The sequence below is a fragment of the Hyperolius riggenbachi genome, chromosome 3 (genome assembly GCF_040937935.1).
Source record: "Hyperolius riggenbachi isolate aHypRig1 chromosome 3, aHypRig1.pri, whole genome shotgun sequence".
In the NCBI taxonomy this organism is placed as follows: Eukaryota; Metazoa; Chordata; class Amphibia; order Anura; family Hyperoliidae; genus Hyperolius; species Hyperolius riggenbachi.
In genome coordinates, this window is record NC_090648.1 from 237,239,038 (window position 1) to 237,263,535 (window position 24,498).

Here is a 24,498-nt window from a genome sequence, read left to right on the forward strand (position 1 = left end):
TTTCATTATGGAAAGAAGGTGTCAAGCAGTATCCAGTAGCTAGTGCTAAGTAGATTTTATCTGCAAGACTACAGATTGGCATGATATGTGAATGATTTGATTAATAAAAAATAGCTAGAGGCAGACTGATGTGTGGGTGACCACATTGCTACTAATAGGTATAATTCAGTTCAAAATTTCACTTCTACTTTGGATTTCTTTGTAACTGCCACAAGAGTCCTAATGAGCATTGCTATTCAGATTCAGGTCAAAGGGCAAATTGGCCAACATATTGGCTATTTTGTTTAGTACATTCCTCAGCACCAATATATATTTCTTTTCCATAGGTTTATTCTGAAGCGTTAGGCCTTTGGAGGTAAACAAAACCTCTTGTTTTAACTTTTGTATAATATAAGCCTTGCCTCTGAATTAATAGAACATGTACTTTTTGTATATACTCTTGCTGTTACAGTTTTAAAATCTGAGAACTACAAATCTATTTCTAAATGGAATGTATTGCACAAGTTCATCTACAGGGAAAGTGCCATGTGAGTACTTAGGTCATTTATAGCTGGCAATCTGGTCACCAGAAATAATTTGTGTGCCCCAGTTGGACTAAGAGCTATGATTATATGACTGTTTAATATAATACAGGTCATGTATTTATAAGACCTATTCCATATGTGCTCGTCAGCAGGGAGTAATGTCTATCTGGAGAAAATGCAGCACACTCTAAAATATGATTGAGGTGTGACCATAGGAGCAAAGGGCACACAGAGTTTATCTCATATAGTACATCTGCCCTCATATCATAATTCTGCCATTGATTTTCTGTTCGTATGAAAATAAAAAAGTGCACTGATCCTGCATGTGATACCACATACTCTATGCTATTCCAGTAAAAATTGATAATGTACACAGAATATAACCTAGTAGCCTACCCAATATACAAAGATTTCTCTTTTGAGTTGTGAATTCTTCAGCTGTAGAATGTTTAAAAAAGCCAAATAACTAGTTTGATGCTTATTATAACTCTGCATTTTAAAACAAAAGGTATTTGCAAACATTCAGCTTCATGTGAGCAAGAAGGTAATCCCATAATTCATTATTTCAGCTCAGTGCGTGAATATGAAGATTATTTCTTTATGCCAACAAAAGCCCGATATACAGCCAGAGTCACTGGTGCACAACAGTCTGTAGGCTAACCATTAGAATATTGTATTGGTGGCCCAAACCCCGATACGAAAAAGGATATGCTAAATAAATAACAGGTTACCCCATAATATGTCAAGGCAGCTCCTTTAGTCCTCTTTACAATATCCTCAGGTCTACCAAGTAGACCCTCTTGTTGCGCCGGCACCAGTATATCATCTTAGCTCCAGGGGTGTAGATATACATACCTCGCCGCAATCGCCCACATGCTCTTGTCACTGCCCATTAGTACACCAATCGGTGAATGGGAACACGTGTTCCCATTCACAGATCAAAGTGCCTGTGATCAATGATCACCGGTATCAGTGAGATGCCAGTGGTAATTGACAAAGTGAAAGTAAAAACATGTGCACAACACTGTTCACAGTACACAGGAATAAAGTGTGGGGACATCTAACGGTCTAAAAGTAAAAAGGTACCAAACATACATTAACTCCTTCCTGACCATCTAACGTCGATAGGCGTTGGGAAGGTGGCAGCCCCAGGACAGCCTGACACCAAAAAGCGTCAAGTCCTGGGGAGGGGTTTTGCAGGGGATTGGGCGTGCTGTCATCAGTCTACCAGCGGCGATCGCCACTAGGAGACTGTTAAAAAAAAAAACACCATATTTTTTACATTGTACAGCATTGCGATCTACGGCAGTGCTGTACTGGGGACAGTCGTGTCACTCAGCTGTCCCCTGGAGAGGCTCAGAGAGCGATCGGCTCTTTAATAGGCTAATGCCTATGAGAGCTGATCGCTGTGATTGGCTGTTGGGGGAAGGGAGGGATCGGGGATACAAAAATTAATAATAAAATAGACATTTTTATTAAAAAAAAAAAAACACAAATTAATTAAAAAACAAAACCTGCAGCAATGATCAGAGCCCATCAATAGAAAGCTGAAACCTGTGAAATAATTTTCTCCATACTTTTCCTATTATTCACATTAAAATGCATATAGAATAAAATAATTTTTAGCAAAAAGTAAGCCTAATTGGTGGCGAAAAAAAACTGGATCATTTTGTTATAATTAGTGCTAACATTATTAGTGAATGAATGCGAGGAATGTTGAAATGTGAAAATTGCTCTGGATCATAAGGGGAACGCCACTCATACATGTCAAGTGGTTAAATAATATGAACGTTTTCTGTTATACCCATCGGTACGGTATCCAGCACCACCCTCATTTTTGACTTCGCACCCTTGACCCATACTGGTCAGAGATGTCTTTCAAGACAATGCGGATCCTGTCTTTCAGCAGTGCATTGTTCTGTTTATTAAGCTGGTGAAAGTCGGGGGGTGGGGGGGTGGATGATTATAGCTCTTGCACATGAAAGCCTTGTTCATTTAAAACCTGGTAAAACAGCACTTCTTTTTGTTTTATTGCTCCAGCGTGTCATTCAGGTTGTCCTGCTTGTCAATACAGTCACCCTGCCCTGTCAGTTAACTCTTCTTACCTCTGCCTGTCAATTAATATTCAAGGATAGAAAAGGATCTATATAAAGATGCTGGCCAACCTCCCTAGTCATTTCTAGGCAGGTGGCCCTTTAAAAGTGCTTTTCAAAATAAAGAAAACCCTGAGAATTGTCCATGTGGAGATGGACTAGTCCAGAACCTCTCTGATTCTTACTACCTACTATAAGTGACAGCAACATAGGAAACAGGAAATTTATAGTGCATTTTATTCATGGGCAAATGTTTATCATCTATGTATTTCAAATCTTACAATTGTTCCTGTTAATGGTCCTTTAAGTACACCATTTTTGTCCACAGTTCTCCAGCTTTAGTACATCAACCCCATTGCTTCATATTTCTAATCCAGTCATCCTATTTTTTTTAGTAATAATAGTTGATGGACCCTCTATGTTCCCTCACTTGTTCAATTTTTTTGAATTTCCCCCGTGCTAATGTTCAAATGTATGCTGCCCGATCAGCTCTAATTTCATACCTGACTTTTGACATGCTGTTCTGGTTGTAATACTTTGTAAGGTTTTTCCAATATACATAAAACCAGTGGTACTGCAATGAAAATACCTGCTGATGTTCAGTTGTCTTTGTTGAACTGTATATTAAGTGGTGCTGGCTTTTTAGATCTTCTGAAGTCCCAGCATGCCATTATGTCAATAGACCTGGCCATAGTATACTGTGATGATTTGCTCAGCTGCCTGTGCAGACAGGCAGCCCTTTGACCATTGTGTAAGTTTGCATGCTGCAGGACTCTGGAAAGAAGAGTTTCTGTCAGTTTTGCAGCTTGTGCTTGCAGAGGAATTTGCATACGTTGTCATGCAAATTGCCTGGCCACATTCATTGGAGGCGTGTACTATAAGTACTATGTCTTTCCCACAATGCTTTGCTGGTCATTTCCCTTCCATGCTCAGTTCCTGATGGACACTGCTGGAGTGTCAGCCATTGCTATCTAGTATAGTTAATTCCTGGGGGTTGCTTTAGGCTCCCCTTCTAGCCCAGTCAGGTTGTATTATCTGTATTGCCTGTTCTGTCTTGTCTTGCCTGTTTGCCATTGTCCTGTCCCTATGGTGGTTGACAGGAAATGGTTCTGATCTATGTTCTTGGAGTATAGCTGGTGCAGCGGTTGCTGCCAGCTATCTCTTCTGTTCTGTTTCCTGGGATCGCGCTAGCTACTTTGTGCTAGCGCTGGGGATCCTTCTGTTCTGTTTCCTGGGATCGCGCTAGCTACTTTGTGCGAGCGCTGGGGATCCTTCTGTTCTGTCTTGTCGGTCGCGATTGCGCTGTCACCAACGGCGGTTGATAGCGAATCGCTCTGTCTTGCTGAGATCGCACTAGCCGCTAGCGTTAGCGGCTGTGGATCTTTCTGATCTGTGTTCCTGCTTGGATCACACTTGCTCTGGCGGAAGAGCGGTGGATCCTTCCTGCCTAGTTCTTGTTTTTCGTGTGTCTGTCTTGTCCGCTGCGCTTGCTACAGGCTCGGTGAGGTAACCGTTAAGCAAGCGCTCGCGTCCCCTGTTTCATGTTTGTCTGTTTATGGTTAGTTAGGTGTGCTTGTCTCTATTGTGCTTATCACGTGGAGATCGCGCATAACCGCGTGCACTGTTGCGAATGAGTGCGGTGTTCGCGGTTAGCTAGCGGTTGTTATTTTCCGTATCTCCTTATTGTATTTGCTGTGCCTTTGCTACCCTCGTATTCTATTCTGTTCTGCCTTGTGTCACGTCTCGCGATCACACCTCTCGCGATCGCGTTCCTATTTCGTATCTGCTGTTGTGTGTGCGTGGTCGCGGAGTGGCGACTGGATTGGCGCACACACATACAACCTATCCCTTTTGCTCAATCTCATTCGCAATCGCCTCTCTTGCGATTGCGTTCTGCGCTTCGTACAATTCCTGTCTGGCACTTGTGGAGGTACAGAGGATTGGTTCCTCTGCACTCCCCAGCGCCATCTGCCTACAGGAATTTCCCTCTACAGGTGCATAGCACCTTTTGCTGGGTTCCTGCAAATTATACGCTTGTGGAGGATCTCCGCCGTGTCAGCGCACGCGTTGTGCGCTGATCACGGGGAAAGTTCCACAATCGTGACAGAATGACCAGCCCAACCCAAAACCCCAGTATAGACGGAATTTCCGATTTGTACGATTTTGTCGAATATGGCTCTTGTACCTTTAAGAGATTTAAAAAACTTGAACCTGAATCAGCAGACGAATTTTTGTCTGAGTGTACGAAACTGTTAGCGAACCCTGAATTCCAATGCACCCCAGTGTCTACCTGGGCCCCCCAAATGGTCTACATTCTGTTGGGGGGCGAAATGTCAATGTGGGGTTATGATGTGTTAGATCATACCACCCTGAGTCAAAGACCCCTGGAATTCTTGGCCTTTTTAATTCACAATTGGCTGAGATTACCTCAATTACCATACCCCCTTAATGAGTTGTTGTCAGCAGCTCAATCAGCTGTTCCATCTACTCTTTCATCCATAAAGCAGCCATCCAAAGCCTCTAAGTCTAAACATAAAAGATCTAGGAAGGCTTCCCAGCGGAAAGATCCGTTGCCCCTAGCAACCACAGATAGAGAGGTTATTTCTGTCAAGTCTGAAATGGGCAAAACCATGCAGTATGATAATGATGTTTATAATGCATCTGCTGATCAGTTTCCAGGTTTTCTGCCCCAATCCAAAGCTTATGTGGATCCTGCTATAGGTAGGATCGCACACTACATTAATAGCAGTTTTGGGGGTCGTCTGGAATTCGACCCTGGAGGGGGGGTTACTGTGATGATTTGCTCAGCTGCCTGTGCAGACAGGCAGCCCTTTGACCATTGTGTAAGTTTGCATGCTGCAGGACTCTGGAAAGAAGAGTTTCTGTCAGTTTTGCAGCTTGTGCTTGCAGAGGAATTTGCATACGTTGTCATGCAAATTGCCTGGCCACATTCATTGGAGGCGTGTACTATAAGTACTATGTCTTTCCCACAATGCTTTGCTGGTCATTTCCCTTCCATGCTCAGTTCCTGATGGACACTGCTGGAGTGTCAGCCATTGCTATCTAGTATAGTTAATTCCTGGGGGTTGCTTTAGGCTCCCCTTCTAGCCCAGTCAGGTTGTATTATCTGTATTGCCTGTTCTGTCTTGTCTTGCCTGTTTGCCATTGTCCTGTCCCTATGGTGGTTGACAGGAAATGGTTCTGATCTATGTTCTTGGAGTATAGCTGGTGCAGCGGTTGCTGCCAGCTATCTCTTCTGTTCTGTTTCCTGGGATCGCGCTAGCTACTTTGTGCTAGCGCTGGGGATCCTTCTGTTCTGTTTCCTGGGATCGCGCTAGCTACTTTGTGCGAGCGCTGGGGATCCTTCTGTTCTGTCTTGTCGGTCGCGATTGCGCTGTCACCAACGGCGGTTGATAGCGAATCGCTCTGTCTTGCTGAGATCGCACTAGCCGCTAGCGTTAGCGGCTGTGGATCTTTCTGATCTGTGTTCCTGCTTGGATCACACTTGCTCTGGCGGAAGAGCGGTGGATCCTTCCTGCCTAGTTCTTGTTTTTCGTGTGTCTGTCTTGTCCGCTGCGCTTGCTACAGGCTCGGTGAGGTAACCGTTAAGCAAGCGCTCGCGTCCCCTGTTTCATGTTTGTCTGTTTATGGTTAGTTAGGCGTGCTTGTCTCTATTGTGCTTATCACGTGGAGATCGCGCATAACCGCGTGCACTGTTGCGAATGAGTGCGGTGTTCGCGGTTAGCTAGCGGTTGTTATTTTCCGTATCTCCTTATTGTATTTGCTGTGCCTTTGCTACCCTCGTATTCTATTCTGTTCTGCCTTGTGTCACGTCTCGCGATCGCACCTCTCGCGATCGCGTTCCTATTTCGTATCTGCTGTTGTGTGTGCGTGGTCGCGGAGTGGCGACTGGATTGGCGCACACACATACAACCTATCCCTTTTGCTCAATCTCATTCGCAATCGCCTCTCTTGCGATTGCGTTCTGCGCTTCGTACAATTCCTGTCTGGCACTTGTGGAGGTACAGAGGATTGGTTCCTCTGCACTCCCCAGCGCCATCTGCCTACAGGAATTTCCCTCTACAGGTGCATAGCACCTTTTGCTGGGTTCCTGCAAATTATACGCTTGTGGAGGATCTCCGCCGTGTCAGCGCACGCGTTGTGCGCTGATCACGGGGAAAGTTCCACAATCGTGACATATACTGACCTGTGGTGTACTGGAACCTGCATACTAATTCACAACAGCCATTTCTCTGTCTTTTTTGCTTTAATAAAAAGGACATCTCTGTTTGGTCACTCATAGCTTTGTTGTTACATTTTATTCCCAAGTGCTGTGTTTGATGACAGGACTGACAGTTAGGCATTAGCAAGAAAATAGCTGGTGAAAGGCGTGAGCCTTGATGTTGTAAACTAACCACTATCTGGAAAAGGACTTTTCTAATACTATACATTACTAGGACTGCATTAAAATTAAATTTCAAAAGCAGAAAGGCCTTCAGAAAAGGGAACAAATGGATTCATAATGCTGAAAATGTATTGCTGTAGAGCAATTTTTTAAATGATGATAGGATATCCAAATTTTACAGACAGCTATATTTTGTTTCCAATGTCAAGCTTTTGACATTATGTTAAGGTCTGTACAAATACCGTGTTCTGTCAACCTTCACAGGGAGTCATGGAAACTTGTTCTTAAACTTTATCAATTCAGCTGCCTCTAAATAATATAATGTAAAATGCATTCAATAAGTCGATGATAAATATTGTCACTTTTATGTAGTATGAAACCTTACGATAATAATATGTTAAAATTATTGTCATTCTGTTTCCCTTACACTACACAACTGTAGTAAGAATGGATAATGTTTAAAGCGGATCCGAGATGAAAAACGAACTATAACAAGTAACTTGTCTATATATCTTATCTAAAGTTTAGATAGTTTACACAGCAAATCTAGCTGCAAACAGGTTTAATAGAAAATTATTATTTCTTCCTGTGGTACAATGATAGCAGCCATGTTGTTTGTAAACATTACACAGAGGCAGGCTTACCTGCACCATCAGCACTCAGACTGTGAAAAAACCCTAATCCCCCCCACCTCCCTCCTCCCCTCTGCCTCTGAAATCAATGGCTAGTAACACCTCCCCTCCCCCTGCCCAGACTGAGCTCCCATGAGCCCTTGCTCCTGCCAAGGCTCTCTGAAAACCTGTGGGCGTGGTTTATTTAGTTTATAGGGAATTCGAGTATTAAAACAAAACAAAAGTATTTCGCTTGAGGAATGCCCTATAAACAACAGGAAAGGAACACAATTATGCAATGAGTAAAAATTCACCTCGGATCCACTTTAAGTAAAATTATTTAAAATAAACACATGATGTGGCTGCAAATGAATATTACATACTTACCTCACCGTCAGTTCATCTCAGAAGCTCACCATTTTCTTCTTACAGTGATTTCTTTCAGTTCTGACAATATTTTGTCAGAACTGAAATATACCAGTTGCTGTCAGTTAAATATAAGCTGCTGTCAGTTACAACTGAATGTGCAAGGTAGAGTCCATGTTTCCCTATGGCTCAAGTGGGCAATATTACAGTTTAACAGTGTGCCGACCAGGAAGCTGTTATGGGGTAATGGCCATTTTCAGTATGGAGGACAGAGAATTCCATCGATCACAAACAGGATGCAGGAGAGGAGAGAGAGATTGATGAGTAGACCACACAGGAGGTAAGTATGACGTAATTATGTTTATTTTTACTTTAAATTTTCAGTTCAGGTTCTCTTTAAAGGACACCTGAAGTGAGAGTGATATGGAGGATGCCATATTTATTCCTTTTAAGCAATACCAGTTGACTGGCATCCTGCTGATATTTCTGGCATCAATAGTGTCTGGGTCACACACACCTGTAACAAGCATGTGGAAAATTCAGTCATATTTCAGTCAAATATCTCATCTGCATGCTTGTTCAGGGTCTATGGCTAAAAGTATTAGAGGCAGAGGATCAGCAGGACAGCCAAGCAATTTGCATTGTTTCAAAGGATATAAATATGGCAGCCTCCATATTCCTCTCACTGCAAGTGTCCTTTAACAAGTACATGCAAAATGGACATCTCAAAATTATGTGTTTTGCTACTGGGGGGATCGGAATACACCTCCGGGTGGGGCACGATGGTGGGTGGGGCTTCACACGTGCACCCGCTCTCTGCTCTCAGTGGGCGGTAGGGAAGTTAAGATTGAATGCATTCACTTCTACAATAATGAAATGAAGACAGGATACACAGGGGATTTTGCTGCTGTAGTACTTAGCAGGTCTATCAAGGGAATTTCTATGGCTGCCAGTAACTGGTACAAATTGCCATGGCGTTAGCAGTCAGCATTTTGTTTTTATCATTAAAGAACCTTAAGATTATTTTATACAACTACTTGGAAGGTGCATGCACTTTATTTTCTAATCGTAGTAATAATCAATTGCAAAGGTGTTTTTCTATTTCAGGATGAATTTTTGAGGCTCACAAAAAATATGATTTACTCAATTTAATAGAATTAGGCAACGCACATAATTAGTTTGAAAAAGGTACACGAAATGATGAAGTCAAATAGTAAACAATGTGATAACAAGTACTTACATTAATGTGCTCTTTTCCATTAAGCTTAGCCCTTATACGAGGATTTCTTATAATGTCCAGGTTAGTTCCCCAAACTGATATAGGTGTATTTCCACTAGAAAAGACATGATGAGAATAGCTTTCAGAAAATAATATGATCAATGTGATTTACATGTATCAATAGGAACACAGGCTATTATAAACGCTTCACAGATCTATACATACATCATATCCAGTCATTGGGACGCTCAAGTACATTTGTGCACACATTTCTGATCTAGAAATGAATAGTCTGCCAGCAGGAGTTTAACATAATAATAAAACATATCATTTGATCAGTGGGGTGCTACATATACTCTATTTATTCTTGTAAGTGTTGGCAATAAGCTACTAGGGAGATTACAGCGTTTTTTATTTTTTTGTATACACACAGAGGTGTATGTGTGTGTGTGTGTGTGGGGGGGGGGGGGGGGGGTGCGTGTAACACTAATAAAACCATTAAACAAGCATAAATAATATTAGGAAGCTTTCTAAAAACAGTGGTAAAGAGAAGTATGCATTTACTGAGGTACTCCGTGAGTAACTAGTCATAATACCTATTGTGATGGTAGCTTACGAGTTTATTAGGAACTGGGTTTTATTAACTTTGTGTGTGTGTGTACTTCAGTTGTACAAACCCAAATGGACAAGATATTTATTAACTTAGACATACCATCATAGCATATGCAACATATACATGAACTACTGAAAGCGCATTTACAAGGAAAAACTATTTATTTTATTCATTTTTATTGCAGCTCTGGGTCCCATCTGTGAGAATTTATGTTACTTCCTGTCTAAACAGGAAGTGAGAATAGAATTGTCAACAATGATAGAGACCGTAACAAATATTTATTTTCCTTTAACATATGAGAAAAAGAAACGACGCTGACTAGTTTTTATTGCAATCCCTCATTTCCCCAGGGCTACCAGTTTTCAAGTGAGCCACAAAGCTCTGTGGAAGACTCATGAACAAGAAGTTGAAGAAAATCTCTTCCTTTGTGCACATCTAGCAATAGACTCCAGCCATTCCTAACCCTATTTACTACAAAAAAAAAGGAAAAAAAGGGTTCTTGAATTATGCTTTAGTAATAAAATAAAATAAGAGCAGCATACAAAATAAATTACTCTGTAGCAACCCCTTTCTACTGTATTCCATATTAGTAATAGGAGCAGGCATGTGATTATAATACATAGTACTCTGATCTTTATTATGATGTCTGTCTGCCTCAAAAGCGCACCATGATGCCATAATAGTAAAACAATGCACTGTATGCTATGTTACTGTTATTCCTTTTACGATAACTAGCATATAAAAATGATATACAGTAGAGTATATTGCTGCCTACACTTTCATGAAAATACTCCAGCTCATTGCTGTTTTTTCTCTGGGAGCCCCCTTCCCATTTGAATTTAATTGCAGTGAGGCACTAGAAATTTCCTGATCATAAAATGTTTTACAGCCTCCAGATAGCATGATATAAGCAGATTCCTAGGATACTCTTCTTTGTGCATGATACACTAATTGGAAGGATTTGTAGAGATGTCACCTGCTTTACCGAAGTCTCATATTCCTTAGATCTTCGGTTTAGCACACAGTGCTAAATACCTCTTTTAGTTTATTTTGGCTGTGTAAGGCAAAGAAATGACAGGTACAAAGAAACGGGCTTAAAACAAGCTGTTTTAAACATCATGTATGCTTCACAAACAAGCCGGCCTATGTGCTTGCTCATATTATTGGTGTGTGTGTGTGTGTGTGTATCTACAGCGTGTGTGTGTGTGTGTGTGTGTGTGTGTGTGTGTGTGTGTGTGTGTGTGTGTGTGTGTGTGTATCTACAGCGTGTGTGTGTGTGTGTGTGTGTGTATCTACAGCGTGTGTGTGTGCGTGTGTGTGTGTGTGTGTGTGTGTATCTACAGCGTGTGTGTGTGTGTGTGTGTGTGTGTGTGTGTGTGTGTGTGTGTGTGTGTGTGTGTGTGTGTGTGTGTGTGTGTGTGTGTGTGTGTGAGAGAGAGTGTGTGTGTGATGTGTGTGTGAGTGTGTGTGTGTGTGTGTGAGTGTGTGAGTGTGTGAGTGTGTGTGTGAGTGTGCGAGAGAGTGTGCGAGAGTGCATGAGAGTGTGTGCGTGAGAGTGTGCCTGAGAGTATGCGGGAGAGTGTGCGTGAGTGTGTGCGAGTGAGTGTGCGTGAGAGTGTGAGTGTGTGCGAGTGTGTGCGAGTGTGTGCGAGTGTGTGCGAGTGAGTGCGAGTGAGTGCATCTACAGCGTGTGTGTGTGTGTGTGTGTGTGTGTGTGTGTGTGTGTGTGTGTGTGTGTGTGTGTGTGTGTGTGTGTGTGTGTGTGTGTGTGTGTGTGTGTGTGTGTGTGTGTGTGTGTGTGTGTGTGTGTGTGTGTGTGTGTGTGTGTGTGTGTTTGTGTGTGTGTGTCACATCCATATTTTCTAGTTTCATCAATGATATTTAATAGGACTGTTGTTTATATGCCAATAAACCTTTATGTGCCCACTCCTTAAGGTTACAGTGCTGACTGGCTGAACCTTATCAGGTATAGTGCTTGTTTGTGGAAGAGGCACTATCACAATCTCTAATTAGTAGTAAAGAAGCACAGATCCCATCAGACTTTGGGATAACGGTTTCTTCTACACACCATACCATTTTCTGTTAGATTTTTCAGTTATGCTGGGTACACACCATGTGTTTTACTGCTCAATCCGCGGGTCGATCGGGATCAATTCGACTATTTCCGACGTGCTTGATTCAGGCTTTGATCATTCCTGCCATAGATTTTGCATACTTAACATGCAAATCGACGGCAGGAACAATCGAAGCCCGAATCGAGCACGTTGGAAATAGTTGAATGGATCTCTATCGACCCGCGGATCGAGCGGGAAAACGCATGGTGTGTACCCAGCATTAGATTTTTTGCATTAGATTATTTTCTGTAGAGACTGATCATTATCTCTGGTGCATTGTCTTCTGGTTATCTCCTGCTGAGTAGAACAATGCCCAATTGCTGGGCAGATAGATGGTTAAATAGATCATTTCCAACATGTTGGAAATTATTTATTTGGCAGGGAAATCTTCCAGAAAATCTAACAGAACATTGTATGGTGTGCACCTAGCGGTTTCAAATGTCCCAACTTACCTGGAGTGCATTCTCATGATCAGATATGGATGTAAAATTGGGTGTATCCCTGATATAAGAGTGCAAGGTTTGCAGTAAAAGTACCATGTCTAGAATGGCTGAAGGTACACAAATATAGCCCGCTCCTGCTACAATGGACTGCCCTGGTAGTCTAGTGTGATGTTCATGCATCCCTGACAATGGCCACAATTCATTAAACATATCTTCTGCCTTCAATAAAGACTCAGAGCTATTTCACCTGGTACCTTATTTGTGAGTTTCAACACCATTTTTTTTTTCAATTAGATAGCACATGCAGAACAACACTCATATTATTAGGCATGTGGTCTTAAGGCAGATTCATGTAACAGAGATTGAACATTTTTAGTCCCTCTCTGTATAAAAATATCAACTGCAGCATAATTAGCTGGTGAAGTGAACATGCTCTATACATGCTAATTAAATTGCTTGCCTGATAAGCAATAATTCCAGTCTTAGTACAAAGTGTTTCAAGTCTGATCTGCCTATATAATCAGTACACATCCTGATAACAAATGCATTAATTTTAAGACAATAACCAAGCCTCTTATTTACACGTTGCTTAAGTTGTCATTTTAAATGGCTGGGGGTCTTGTCCTAAAACCTGAATGAATGTATACTTGATTGGGATCTATACTGCCTCTATAGCAGATGGGAAGTTTTACCCCATGTCTCAGCTATGAGTAGACAAAAAAATCTGATAAATGCACTCCATTGTGTACCAATATCAAACTTCTAGTAACAAAGTGTTATCAAGTATACACAAATATGTCATATGATGTTTAACCAAAGATTGAGGAGTTTGGTACTTGGTAGGCCACCCAAGCAAAAGAAAGGATGAGAAGTGTGTGTGTGTGTGTGTGTGTGTGTGTGTGTGTGTGTGTGTGTGTGTGTGTGTGTGTGTGTGTGTGTGTGTGTGTGTGTGTGTGTGTGTGTGTGTGTGTGTGTGTGTGTGTGTGTGTGTGTGTGTGTGTGTGTGTGTGTGTGTGTGTGTGTGTGTGTGTGTGTGTGTGTGTGTGTGTGTGTGTGTGTGTGTGTGTGTGTGTGTGTGTGTGTGGTATCTGTTTCCAGTGACCTATCATAAACATGTCTTGCTCTAGCATGTATTCCATCTCTCTTTAATCCATCGTTTATAAAAAGTTGACTGTCACAAGACACTAAAAGTCTCCCACTGCTGTCTCTGGAGCAATTTCTTGAGCACTCTTTGAGAATTAGCTGGCCAGCTACTGCTCAATTTAAACTTTCACTACTGTTTACTTGTAAAAACTGTTCCAATGGAAACACCCAATGTAAATTCAGCATTCTCTCATAGGAGTTAATAGGAGACCTGAGATGAGTCATGTGCTGTCTGCATTAAGTACTTAAATATTGAAATCTAGGCTTGCCTGTACATTTTTGCCCCTTCCGAAGACCCCTGCCCCCCTCTAGGTGCCCCAGGGCTCATGGTACTTAGCAACTAAATAGAACCCCGTACTTAGAATTAAAGCTCTGCCATTCCCCATCCTTTCAAGAGAAGCCTTTGTAAAATGATTGAACTGAAATGATTTTGAGATCACGTGTCAAAGCTGTAGAACTAGAACTGAGACAAAAGGGCCCAAATGACCTTCAACTTTGGGATGTTCCTCTGTTTCCACCATAAATTCAATGTCAGTGTATTTCAAAATGAATCATTTTGCAATACATTACTCTGCTGCAAAGAGCATGTTGACACCATACCTGAATATACTCCACTCTGGTTCAATCTTGATAATTTTAGGATCTTCTACATATTCAAAGGCAAGTTCCTGAGGAATTTTGGCTTTGTCGATCTGTACAGTCACTTTAACCTTCTCTAGGCCCTCCAGGGAAGCTGTGGTGTTGCAGAATATTTCACTCGCTGTTCTCCTGGCAAGGCAATATAGATAATGAAAATCAAATCTTAAACAACTGCAGCATAATATACTCAATGAACATATTCATAAATGTACAAAAAGAATAAAAAAAGAATCATTCAGCCACAGATTAAATCAGCATACTCCCAAAGAGACTGAAAAATACTGACATATGAGTCATCATTTGCATGGAATACAAGCTTGTCATTATACATGATCATTCCATGATATCTAAAAAGGTGTTACAATATTTAGTTTTGTTTGTACATGTTATGCTTAGACATTTCAGAAATATCTGAAAATCAATAGGAGTATGTGAGATTTAGATGTCGACTGGGTACGCGCAAGTAAGGGATATATACAAACTCAGGAGAAAATTGTGATGGAACTTTGAAAGATATTGATCAGTTCCGGTATGAAGAAGGATAAGCAAGCCATTCAAACCACAAGTGCAGAGTGGGAACATGCCCAAAATATCAGTTTGTCGCAGTGCACTGCTGAGAGGTCCCATTTAATACCTGAAAGTGGTTGTGCCATGTCTAGCACTCCAAACATCTGCCCCCCCTTGATCTCAAGAGAACGGTTCATCCAACAGAAGTGTATGAGTGTTGCCGAGCAGTGTGAATCAATCTACTACAACTATGCAGCTTTATTCATTTTTTTTCTCTCTCTTACTCAAAGATTTCATACAAGCATCAAATCTATTGACAATCAATAAAAACTATGGCTCTTTTGATCAGTGTGCTCTAATGCCACATTGCACTGTGCAACCTCATCAGTGTTTTTTGATAAGTGAGCATGCGGGCCACCAGTCAGTGCGTTGGTCCACAACGCATGAAGCTGTGGATGTGCATGCACGGTTTCCCAGTTCTTCAATGAAGCCACATGGTTTGGCGATCACAACAGTGTGAAATCCCTTGTGAAATCTTTATTTACATCCTTACAGAAAAAAAACAAAACTGCAATGAATGTAATCATCTATGTGTTATAGAAAAAACTTTGAAGAGTCACACCCTTCGCCGGATCTTCTGAATCATCACCCTTGACTACAACTATCTTCTTCATCCTTGCAGTCATATACAGAGTGTAGTAAAAAAAATGTTCCGCTTCATCCAAGGGCTTCCCCAATATTGCAGTGCAGGACACAGGATTACCAAGCCTAGCATACAAACACAGAGAAGGAAGTTCTGCACAAAGAAGTGTCAATGCAAAAAGAGCTTTATTAAGGCTTCTTGCACACAGGGACGTTACAGGCGCACGTTAGTGCAGCCTGTAACGCTCCCCCAACGCACAGCAATGTAACACAAGTGGGCTGTTCACACTGCCCACGTTGCGTTACACTGTAACGCAGCAAAGTGCTGCATGCTGTGCGTTCTATGCGGCTAAGCCGCATTAGACTGTTTGCACATGCTCAGTCATGTTGGGGAGGAGGGGAGAGCGGCCGGGCACATGGTTAATTAATATGCACTGCACTCAGTGACGTGCAGTGTTTACTTCCTAGAGCAGCCGCTCTGTGCGGCAATTGGCCGGGCGGGACCACGTGATGCTGCATGCGTCCAAGAGTATGCATCACGGCATCACGGACGCCAGAGTGAGCTACACAACGCGGCTCACTCCGACGTCCACACCAGAGAGCACCAGGCGTTGCGTTAGGGGCACGTTATGTGCCCTATAACGTCCTCTAAACGCAACATCCTGGTGTGTAATTAGCCTAAAGGTTTATTCAAGGTGCAATGCTTTCATATTTCACACCAAACAGGTCCTATAGGTTTCTATAATTTAGGACCTAAGTGGTCTCAAATATGTAAGCATTGTACCTTGAATGGATGTTTAATACAGCTCTTTTGCATTGACACTGCATTGTGTGGACCTTCCTTCTCTTAATAGACAATCCTACAAGAAAATACTATTAGTGCAAACAAAGAATATGACATGAATAACAACTTTATTTGGGTCACTGTTAGAAAACACGTCCCTTAAGCTAGGTGTCTATTATTTTTTCCCAGCTTAAACACTTAAAAATGTTTAACTTAAAAATCTTTTTCACTGAGCATTGTTGGGTTCACAATTTTATGGAGTCTGATACAGCTAAAAGATGCATATGTAGTAAAGAGATTTCAAACTTATTTTCGGCATGGAAAAAATACTATATTTTTATGCTACCATGAACATATAAATTCAAATCTTTATACACTACAGTAACTGTGCCTATGGCTGGAAAGATTACAGCAAGCTGCTCATAATGGCTGCATCCACCTTATTCACTAAAGATAGTTTTGATAGGTTTAATTCCTTTCAGACTTGATCTAAAGAGCTATCATAAACACCAGAGAAGAAAAAACATTTTAATCCTATTACCAGTTTCCTTTTTTATCATACAAATGGGAACAAGATAATTTTGAGCAGATTTAAAGCACTTTGTGAAATAGCCTGTAACCTTAATCTGAATATATTATGTACGCCTCATAATATATTCTGAAAAAGATCTGCATTAAAAGAACATTATCTGACAAAGCATAGAACTACTGAGCACTAATACATTCAGTAAGTGACTGTCTGATGTCATTGCTTTAATCTTGCAGCTCATTTGTACAAATGCAGATCGTTATGAATTAGTTTTGATGTTTTACACACACAATTATATACCTTATCTGTGTCATTTATGCTCCTGTGTTCACGCTTTACAATAAATAATGCACACAATAAATCTATGGTTCTACTGATGACACCTGTTAGCATACTATCGTTTGAAAAATGTCTAATCTCATCAACATGCATTAGGCATGGTATTAGTAGAAGCAGGAGGAGAGCAGTTTTATTATGTAAGTGGCCATAAGTATAACATTACTGGCAAAGTTACCTGTCAAAAATGCATGGTTGGGCCCCAAACATCACTTTCACACTACTTCCTGCACCAAGGTTAGTTCCAGTGATGGTGACTTGTGTGCCTCCTGACACAGGGCCTTGGGTAGGTTCTAGCTTAGATAAAGTCAATGTCTGTTAAAATAACAAAAGTAACATTGATCAAATTAGGTTTCAAAACAAAATCATAAAAATAGAATGAAAAATTCTATTCATATGTAACACCCAAGTACACAAAATCAATTGTAATATGCAACATACATAAAGCAACTACAAAAAGCAATAAAACCGTGTGTGTGTGTGTGTGTGTGTGTGTGTGTGTGTGTGTGTGTGTGTGTGTGTGTGTGTGTGTGTGTGTGTGTGTGTGTGTGTGTGTGTGTGTGTGTGTGTGTGTGTGTGTGTGTGTGTGTGTTAGAGTGACAGAGAGTGAGAGCGTGAGTGAGGGAGACAGAGAGGCAGAGAGGAAGTTAGAGTAAACCAAGTGGGAAGGGAACTACCACGTTGGTAAGGCTGCTTAATGATGGAGAAAACTGACACATGATGTAAATTAGCATTTCCAGGAGGCTTTGAAATAGAAAGATCTGCTTGAAAATGGATTTTTCCTAGTAGCTACATATTCACAGGGTAATCAGAATAACCTTTTTCACTATAGTGCTCCTTCCATTTCTGCCTGTCTTGTAGCATTCTGGCTCCCACTAGCTAGCTCCAGGATGCACATGGTGGAAAGCCAGATGGAAACAGCTCTCAGTGTAGCAGTTCTGACAGAAACAGGAGTCACAAATGATGCCACCTCTCTTCCACCATCCCTAAGCCACTACCACTGGCCAAGTTTCACAATAATCCATTCCTCAGTATCACATGACTAGAGATAGTAACAGTTGGCTAATGTCAGCAGCTGAGTGGGGCAGGAAGGAGAGGTACAATTTGTGACTCAAGCCTGAGTCTAACTCAGTAGACATGTTCCATTTAGTCACGGAACAAGCATGGCAGCCAGGAAATGTGGAAGAGAAATAGTAAAGGCTTCATTCCATATTCATCCCACTGTAGTTTTCTGTTAATATAGCACAAACAAGAAATTCTCCACTCCACTCATTAGTTTATATGAGGTACGATATAGTCTACATACACCCTAAGAATACATGAAATTAGATTTTTGGATGTGCACTACCCCATGGCTTATTTCCAGGGTGTATTGCCCAGAGAAGGATGAGCAAAATCCATTTTTGGAATAGGTAGACTAGATTAAAAAACCTCAGATGAAGATAAACTAAGTAGGTGGTCTGTGTTCGCAATATTTTATTAGTGTGTGAAAAGCTTTCTTGGAGTTGCTCTTACTGTTACACAAAGGGGTTAACATTCCTCATACTGTGTCTTCTAGTAACCACCTAGATATATCACTAGTAACAAGTAAATTCTCTTTTTAGATTTCTGCCACCCTGTTGTGGATTTAATCTCACCAGGGCCACCGGAATCATCAGCCCAAAGGATTTCATTTTTGTATTTAGAACGTGATAAAATATGATTACAATCTAATACAGGAGATCACAATGATACAGAAATAAACCATAAAAAAATGCCTTTTTCAGAAATGAAAATCTGGAGTGTATACTTAGATTAGCATTTTAATGGAAAACTGCCTAAGGACTGCACGAGAAGAAAACATCTGCATTGAAGTGATGAGTTATGCAAGAGTGGCAGGATATTCACACACAATGTAGTCAGTGACTATTTAAAAGCTGAACTTGCTAGTGTGTTACACTGTGTGACTAACTTAAATTGTGATCTGGGGAAAATGTCATGAGTCCATCCAGTTGCCTTAAGCATTAGCAATGAAAAAAGCTCCACAATACTAAAAACCTAATTTTACATAAAATTAAAAGCGTGTCAAATGAGCTGTTGCTGGTAAGGGAATGACATGGTGTTTGTGTCAACACTTTATATTTCTATCGGTCATACATTGTTTACCAATCCACTTTCCACTGCAATAAATACATTAAATGCTTTGTCCACTAATCCTATGGATTAAAGCGGACCCAAACCAAAAATTTTTTCAATTCAAAATATTTAGTTGCACCACTCTGACACATACAAAGATAAATAAACACTCCTTCAAGCCTATGAGCATTTCAGTGCGTGCTTTTCACCCTCCTCTTTGCATAGCTAGGGTTATACAGGTGGCAGCCATTAGCAATTCCTCCATTGCTGGACACCATCTACTCCACCAGTTTGCCGGATTATTTGCCGGCAATATGAAAGGAAGGGAGGGGTTTCTCCAATAAATGTAAAATATTTTATATTTGTCATCATGCAGCTGAAAAAAGGCTGCTATTTATTATTCTAATTTAGAAAATAGATTTTATTTCTGAAATCTTGTATTTTTAATTTGGGTCCATTTTAATGCAGCACAGCTCTATCTTTTAAAATATCATTTCAGTCACAACTTTTCATTTCAGCTTTGGATACTATATGGATGGGTTCTAGACCACTACAAGTTTGTATCGCTATCTGTGCCTTTGTTGGAGAGCTCTTCTATTTATTTATGTTCTAGGTGGAAAGTGAGGAAAATCGTCTTCATGGGGAATGCAAAAGACAATGAAAAACTTACAGATGTTCAAATACTTTTCCGCACCACTCAAACATTGAGTTTTTATTGCTATGGTTATATGGTTTTAAAGCAAGTTATCTGGTTTATCCACAAAAGTTGCTCCTAGTCTGTGGTAGAGAAAAACTATGACTATGATTAGTTGGGCTTGATAGATGGCTGACTTTTTTAACTAAACTAACTAAGTAACTATGCTATAGATTAGATTCTGAGTTCCTCTAAAGGTCAGTTAAAGGCTAATTTACTAAGGCAAGGGATTGAGGCTCACTATTCCTCATCTTAGTACTAATGTACTTGCCTAAATCAGAGGTTCCCAAACAGGGTCCTCCCTGGTGCACCGCAAGCACTACCCAAGGGTTCCATGATGTTTGTTCCCATATGTCTGTGGTGTGTCTTTTCAAGTCTCTAGACCCGCTAATGAACAGCTGTTTTTTACATGTGCAGGGTAGGAAGCTTTCTCTATAATTGGGTGCTGCCTCGGAAATCAGAGCTCACCGATCATGCACAGTGAAGTGTCCTGAATTGCACTCCTCCAATTAATTAAAAAATCCCAGCAATGCAGCCAACTGATTGGTTACATTCAAGTACAAAAACCTCCGTGACCATGCTGCATATGACCCAAAATTAAAAGGGTAGGAAGGGAACCCCACAAGGCTCTTCCATGCCGAATTGCAGAGATATGCTCGGGGTGACTTGACACCCTAGAGATAAACTGGTCACTCAATACTGCGATGTTTCCTCATTTAATGTCTATTTAGCATAGTCTTGAAGAAGAGACAAAAAATATAACCAAATACATTGTATTTAAACATACGAACTGACAAATGAAATAGTTTCAAAACCTGCTTAGCCAAACAAAACTTACAGTTCTGGATAGATGTTATATTTTTACCATTTTAAACAAAGAAGTGTTAAAATTTCTTTTCATACCAGGGTATAAATGCAGTTTTTAAGTTAAACAATTCTTAAATAATAGCACTTCTTCTGTTCTTTGTCTTGCTTTCATAGTCTGCAAATCCAAAGAAAACGGCCATAGACAATTATACAATGACTATAAAACATCTACCAGGATGGATGTCGGATACATAAGATTAGTAGGGGGGCAGATAAAATCAGTGGGCATAATGCATTTATTGTACTTTCTGAAGAGAAGACTACTCTTAAGATGTACAACCTAATTTATGCTTAATATAAGAAAGGCGAGGCGTTGGGCTTCTTGCTTGAATCAGTTAGATCAGTAATACATTTGTGTACAATTAGATTTCATTGGTTTGGGTTTGTCTCTTAGATACAGCACATATATATCAAAGGATGAAGTAAATACCCCCAATAATCAGCACAATGCAGGTTTAGTTTACGGTAATTCATATAAAATAATTCCCTGAGTAAAATGTAACCCACGGGACCCATATGCAATTAACTTTTTCTCCTAGGTGATATTTTCCCACTTTGTCAGTAAAATGTCTTTTAAACCACCAGTAAGCAAGAAAATACTCAACATACTTTTGACAGTACTTTTCCATCTACTTTTTTTGTGCTTTTTCAATAGCGTGGTGCTTTTTCAATTGCAAATTGCTGAAAAGTTATTTTTAAGAATAGAATTATCTCTTAGGAGAAAAGTCAGGAGAAAAAGCTAATCGGGCAGCAAATGGAAACTACGCCTTAACCACTTGCCGACCGCGCACTCATAAAGCGTGTCGGCAAAGTGGCAGCTGCAGGACCAGCGATGCAGATCTGCGTCGCCGGCTGCAGGCTAATTAATCAGGAAACAGCCGCTCGCGCGAGCGGCTGTTTCCTGTCATTTCACGGCGGGGGGCTCCGTGAATAGCCTGCGGGCCGCCGATCGCGGCTCGCAGGCTAAATGTAAACACAAGCGGAAATAATCCACTTTGTTTACATTTTTACAATGCTGCCACAGTAGCAGCGTTGTACCAGATCAGCGATCCCTGGCCAATCAGCGGCCGGGGATCGCTGTCACATGACAGCGGGGAGCCTGTTAGAGGCTGCACAGGACAGACCCGTTCCTGTGCAGCCTCCGATCTCTCAGGCAGGGAGGGAGGAGAGGGAGAGGGGGAATCTTGCGGTGGAGGGGGCTTTGAGGTGCCCCCCCCGCCACCCACAGCATGCAGGAGCGATCAGACCCCCCCCCCAGCACATCATCCCCCTAATGGGGAAAAAAGGGGGGGGCGATCTGATCGCTCTGCCTGTCACTTGATCTGTGCTGGGGGCTGTAGAGCCCACCCAGCTCAGATCTGAAAAAACAGCACTGGTCCTTAGGGGGGGGGGGGGGGGGTAAAGGCTAGGTCCTCAAGTGGTTAAAATGACAAGCCCAACACTTCTGTGGTACAAAACATGCTTGTTGCTAAAATACATGAAAAATATACCAAAGTTTGAAACACAAAGTTAAGCAATACAGCAGAACATCAATTATGCAAGGCCTTAGTTATGAATGTTTTATTTTCTATTTGCAGAAATGATCAGAACAGTAGATATGTTTGATTGTTTTATTCATGCAAATAAAAGATTGCCTAGGAGAGAAACAAAAAAATGAAATTCCAATCTTACTTAATAAATAAATAAATAAATAAATAAATAAATCCGCCATAGACTTGCTACAAAATCTAAAACAATTCTGCACAAATGCTTTTGCAATTGAATTGTATTAAAAATACTTTTACATTTTAGTTTACAGCTGACTATGATTTTTAAAAACTGACAGCAAGGTCCATTTGAAATCACACTTCCAGTTAGAAATCTGTACTCTGTTTTGCACAAATTTTCAGTATAGAATGCCCAGCTACACCCCTCGTCCTGTATGAATTAACTGCACAGACCAGGAACAGTTATTGCTAGTCCTCCAAACCTGCACAAACTGATCAACTAACTGGCAGATAGCTCTGACACGCCCACTCTTGATCAACTCCTATTCAGCCAGTGGGGTGTTGCTTCGCCTTTGAATTCAAATATACAATCCATCTTGAATAATGTTTTCCATTAATCTTAGCGATTTGTAGAGCTGAGCTGAAGGGATTGCTCATTTTTTAACAAAGGTGGACTTTCACTGCACTGCACATTGTTAAGGAATTTGGAAATGTATTAATAGAAATATAGTTAAAAGTTCCATTTGTAAGGTTAGTAGTAGAAATAGTAGAAATTATACTCACAATAGTCCATTACATTCTGTATAATTCCTACTGTAACTTGTAATGAAAACAAAGAGATGGGGGCAGTACTAGGCTACCTAAGTAATACTTACCCCAATAGGAAACAGTAATCATGGATATCTAAACTATCTGGTTATCAATGGACATATCTAGGTCCCAGATTGAGACAGAGATAGGTCCAGGAGCATGGGCAATGACTGCAATAGGCATGCTCTCTAACAGTATCCCTTATATTAAAGAACAAGCGACACCCATGCTAACCTAGAAATAAAAAACACACATATAAGTAGATAAATACTACTTCTACTTACATAACAGATGTATTGTGCTATCCATGTAATGATTCCTGTGAATTGTATAAAGGAAAAGCAGAAAATCCTATTCTAGGCAGTGGCCATCTTGCCAAGCTAATGCTGACATCATATCCTCCCTGACTCTTGTTCCCCCCCTCCCTTCTCTTGCTCATTGTGTATTCATTAGCTGCCCCCATCCCAGAGTCTTCAGACACTCCCACTGAGTTGTATACTAACAACTGCACTGTCTATTTTTTTATTTACACATCCAATCACTGAGTCACCTCAGCCTTGCTTGTAAACGCAAGTAATCAAAAGGTGTTTCTGATAAGCAGCTAGATAGGGAAATAAATGTAAGAGGAGGAATATATTATAGATAAAAAGAACTCCCAGCATTCAACTTTTTGGAACTGTTTGGCACTGGGGCCAGTGCTCCTAAAGTATGTGATAACTACAAACCATCACAGCAGAAAAAGGTTTGCAAAGTTTTGAATGCGAGATTAGCATCTTTATCACTTAATACACTCAGACCAGTTGCTGTTGAAATTTGATTTTTATGGTGACAATACCGCTTTAACAAGTAGGTTCATGTTCAGGTCACCAATTTTCCATTAATTTGTACACCTGGTACATGAACTTAAGTCAGACTGCAAGTAGTCTGAATTCAACCATTTATGTTTATTAGACTCAATATGTATCCAACTACAGATCAGCAGAAAGTTATCTTCTATAGCCCTGGCAGCCATTGCAACTATTATAAGAACTATTGACTTTAACTGCATGTATTTATGTAAGTCACTGCCGATCTGTAGCTCAAGTGCAGTTGCTACTTTATAAGAACTATTGAGTTCACAGAATTTAATTCAAATCTACATTCCTATTCACCTATATAGATCAGATATAAACTGACCTCAAACAAAATGTAATTAAGTCAAAGGTCCAGTGTACACTAGCCATTCGGATTAGCAAATGTTTCTACAAAAAAAAATGGTTTGACCTCCTACCTGCTCTATTTAAATTTAAAATAGAAGTTCTGTCTGGAGGTCAGCTTTAAAATGAGCCTATGTCCAGTGTTCAGATGTAAAACTTGCAGATTTAGCCGCTTAGCAACAAATTTGTGCATTGCAACTATTAGGGCTAATAAAACAGCTTATCTACCTGCTTGCATGCTTTAAAAGGAATGAAGTTGAGTTCAAGCCCTGCTAGAGTTAACCAGATTTCTGTAGAGTAGCAGTTAAGGCACAAATACATTGCTGAGCTCAGCATAGAAACTGGGTGCCAATCCAACACT

General features: G+C 40.7%; 1 protein-coding gene across 2 annotated transcripts in view; it reads right to left on the bottom strand.

Annotated features, from left to right (window-relative positions):
• The window catches only part of PLXNA4 (plexin A4), a 910,299-nt gene that overhangs the window by 146,006 nt on the left and 739,795 nt on the right, over nt 1-24,498 (bottom strand). For both annotated transcript variants that reach the window (XM_068276018.1, XM_068276019.1), the window contains 3 exons: nt 17,147-17,283; nt 14,132-14,299; nt 9,240-9,333 (listed from right to left, as the gene is read on the bottom strand). In XM_068276018.1, the coding sequence (XP_068132119.1) occupies nt 9,240-9,333; nt 14,132-14,299; nt 17,147-17,283 (399 nt within the window). The remainder of the gene's footprint in view (nt 1-9,239; nt 9,334-14,131; nt 14,300-17,146; nt 17,284-24,498) is intronic.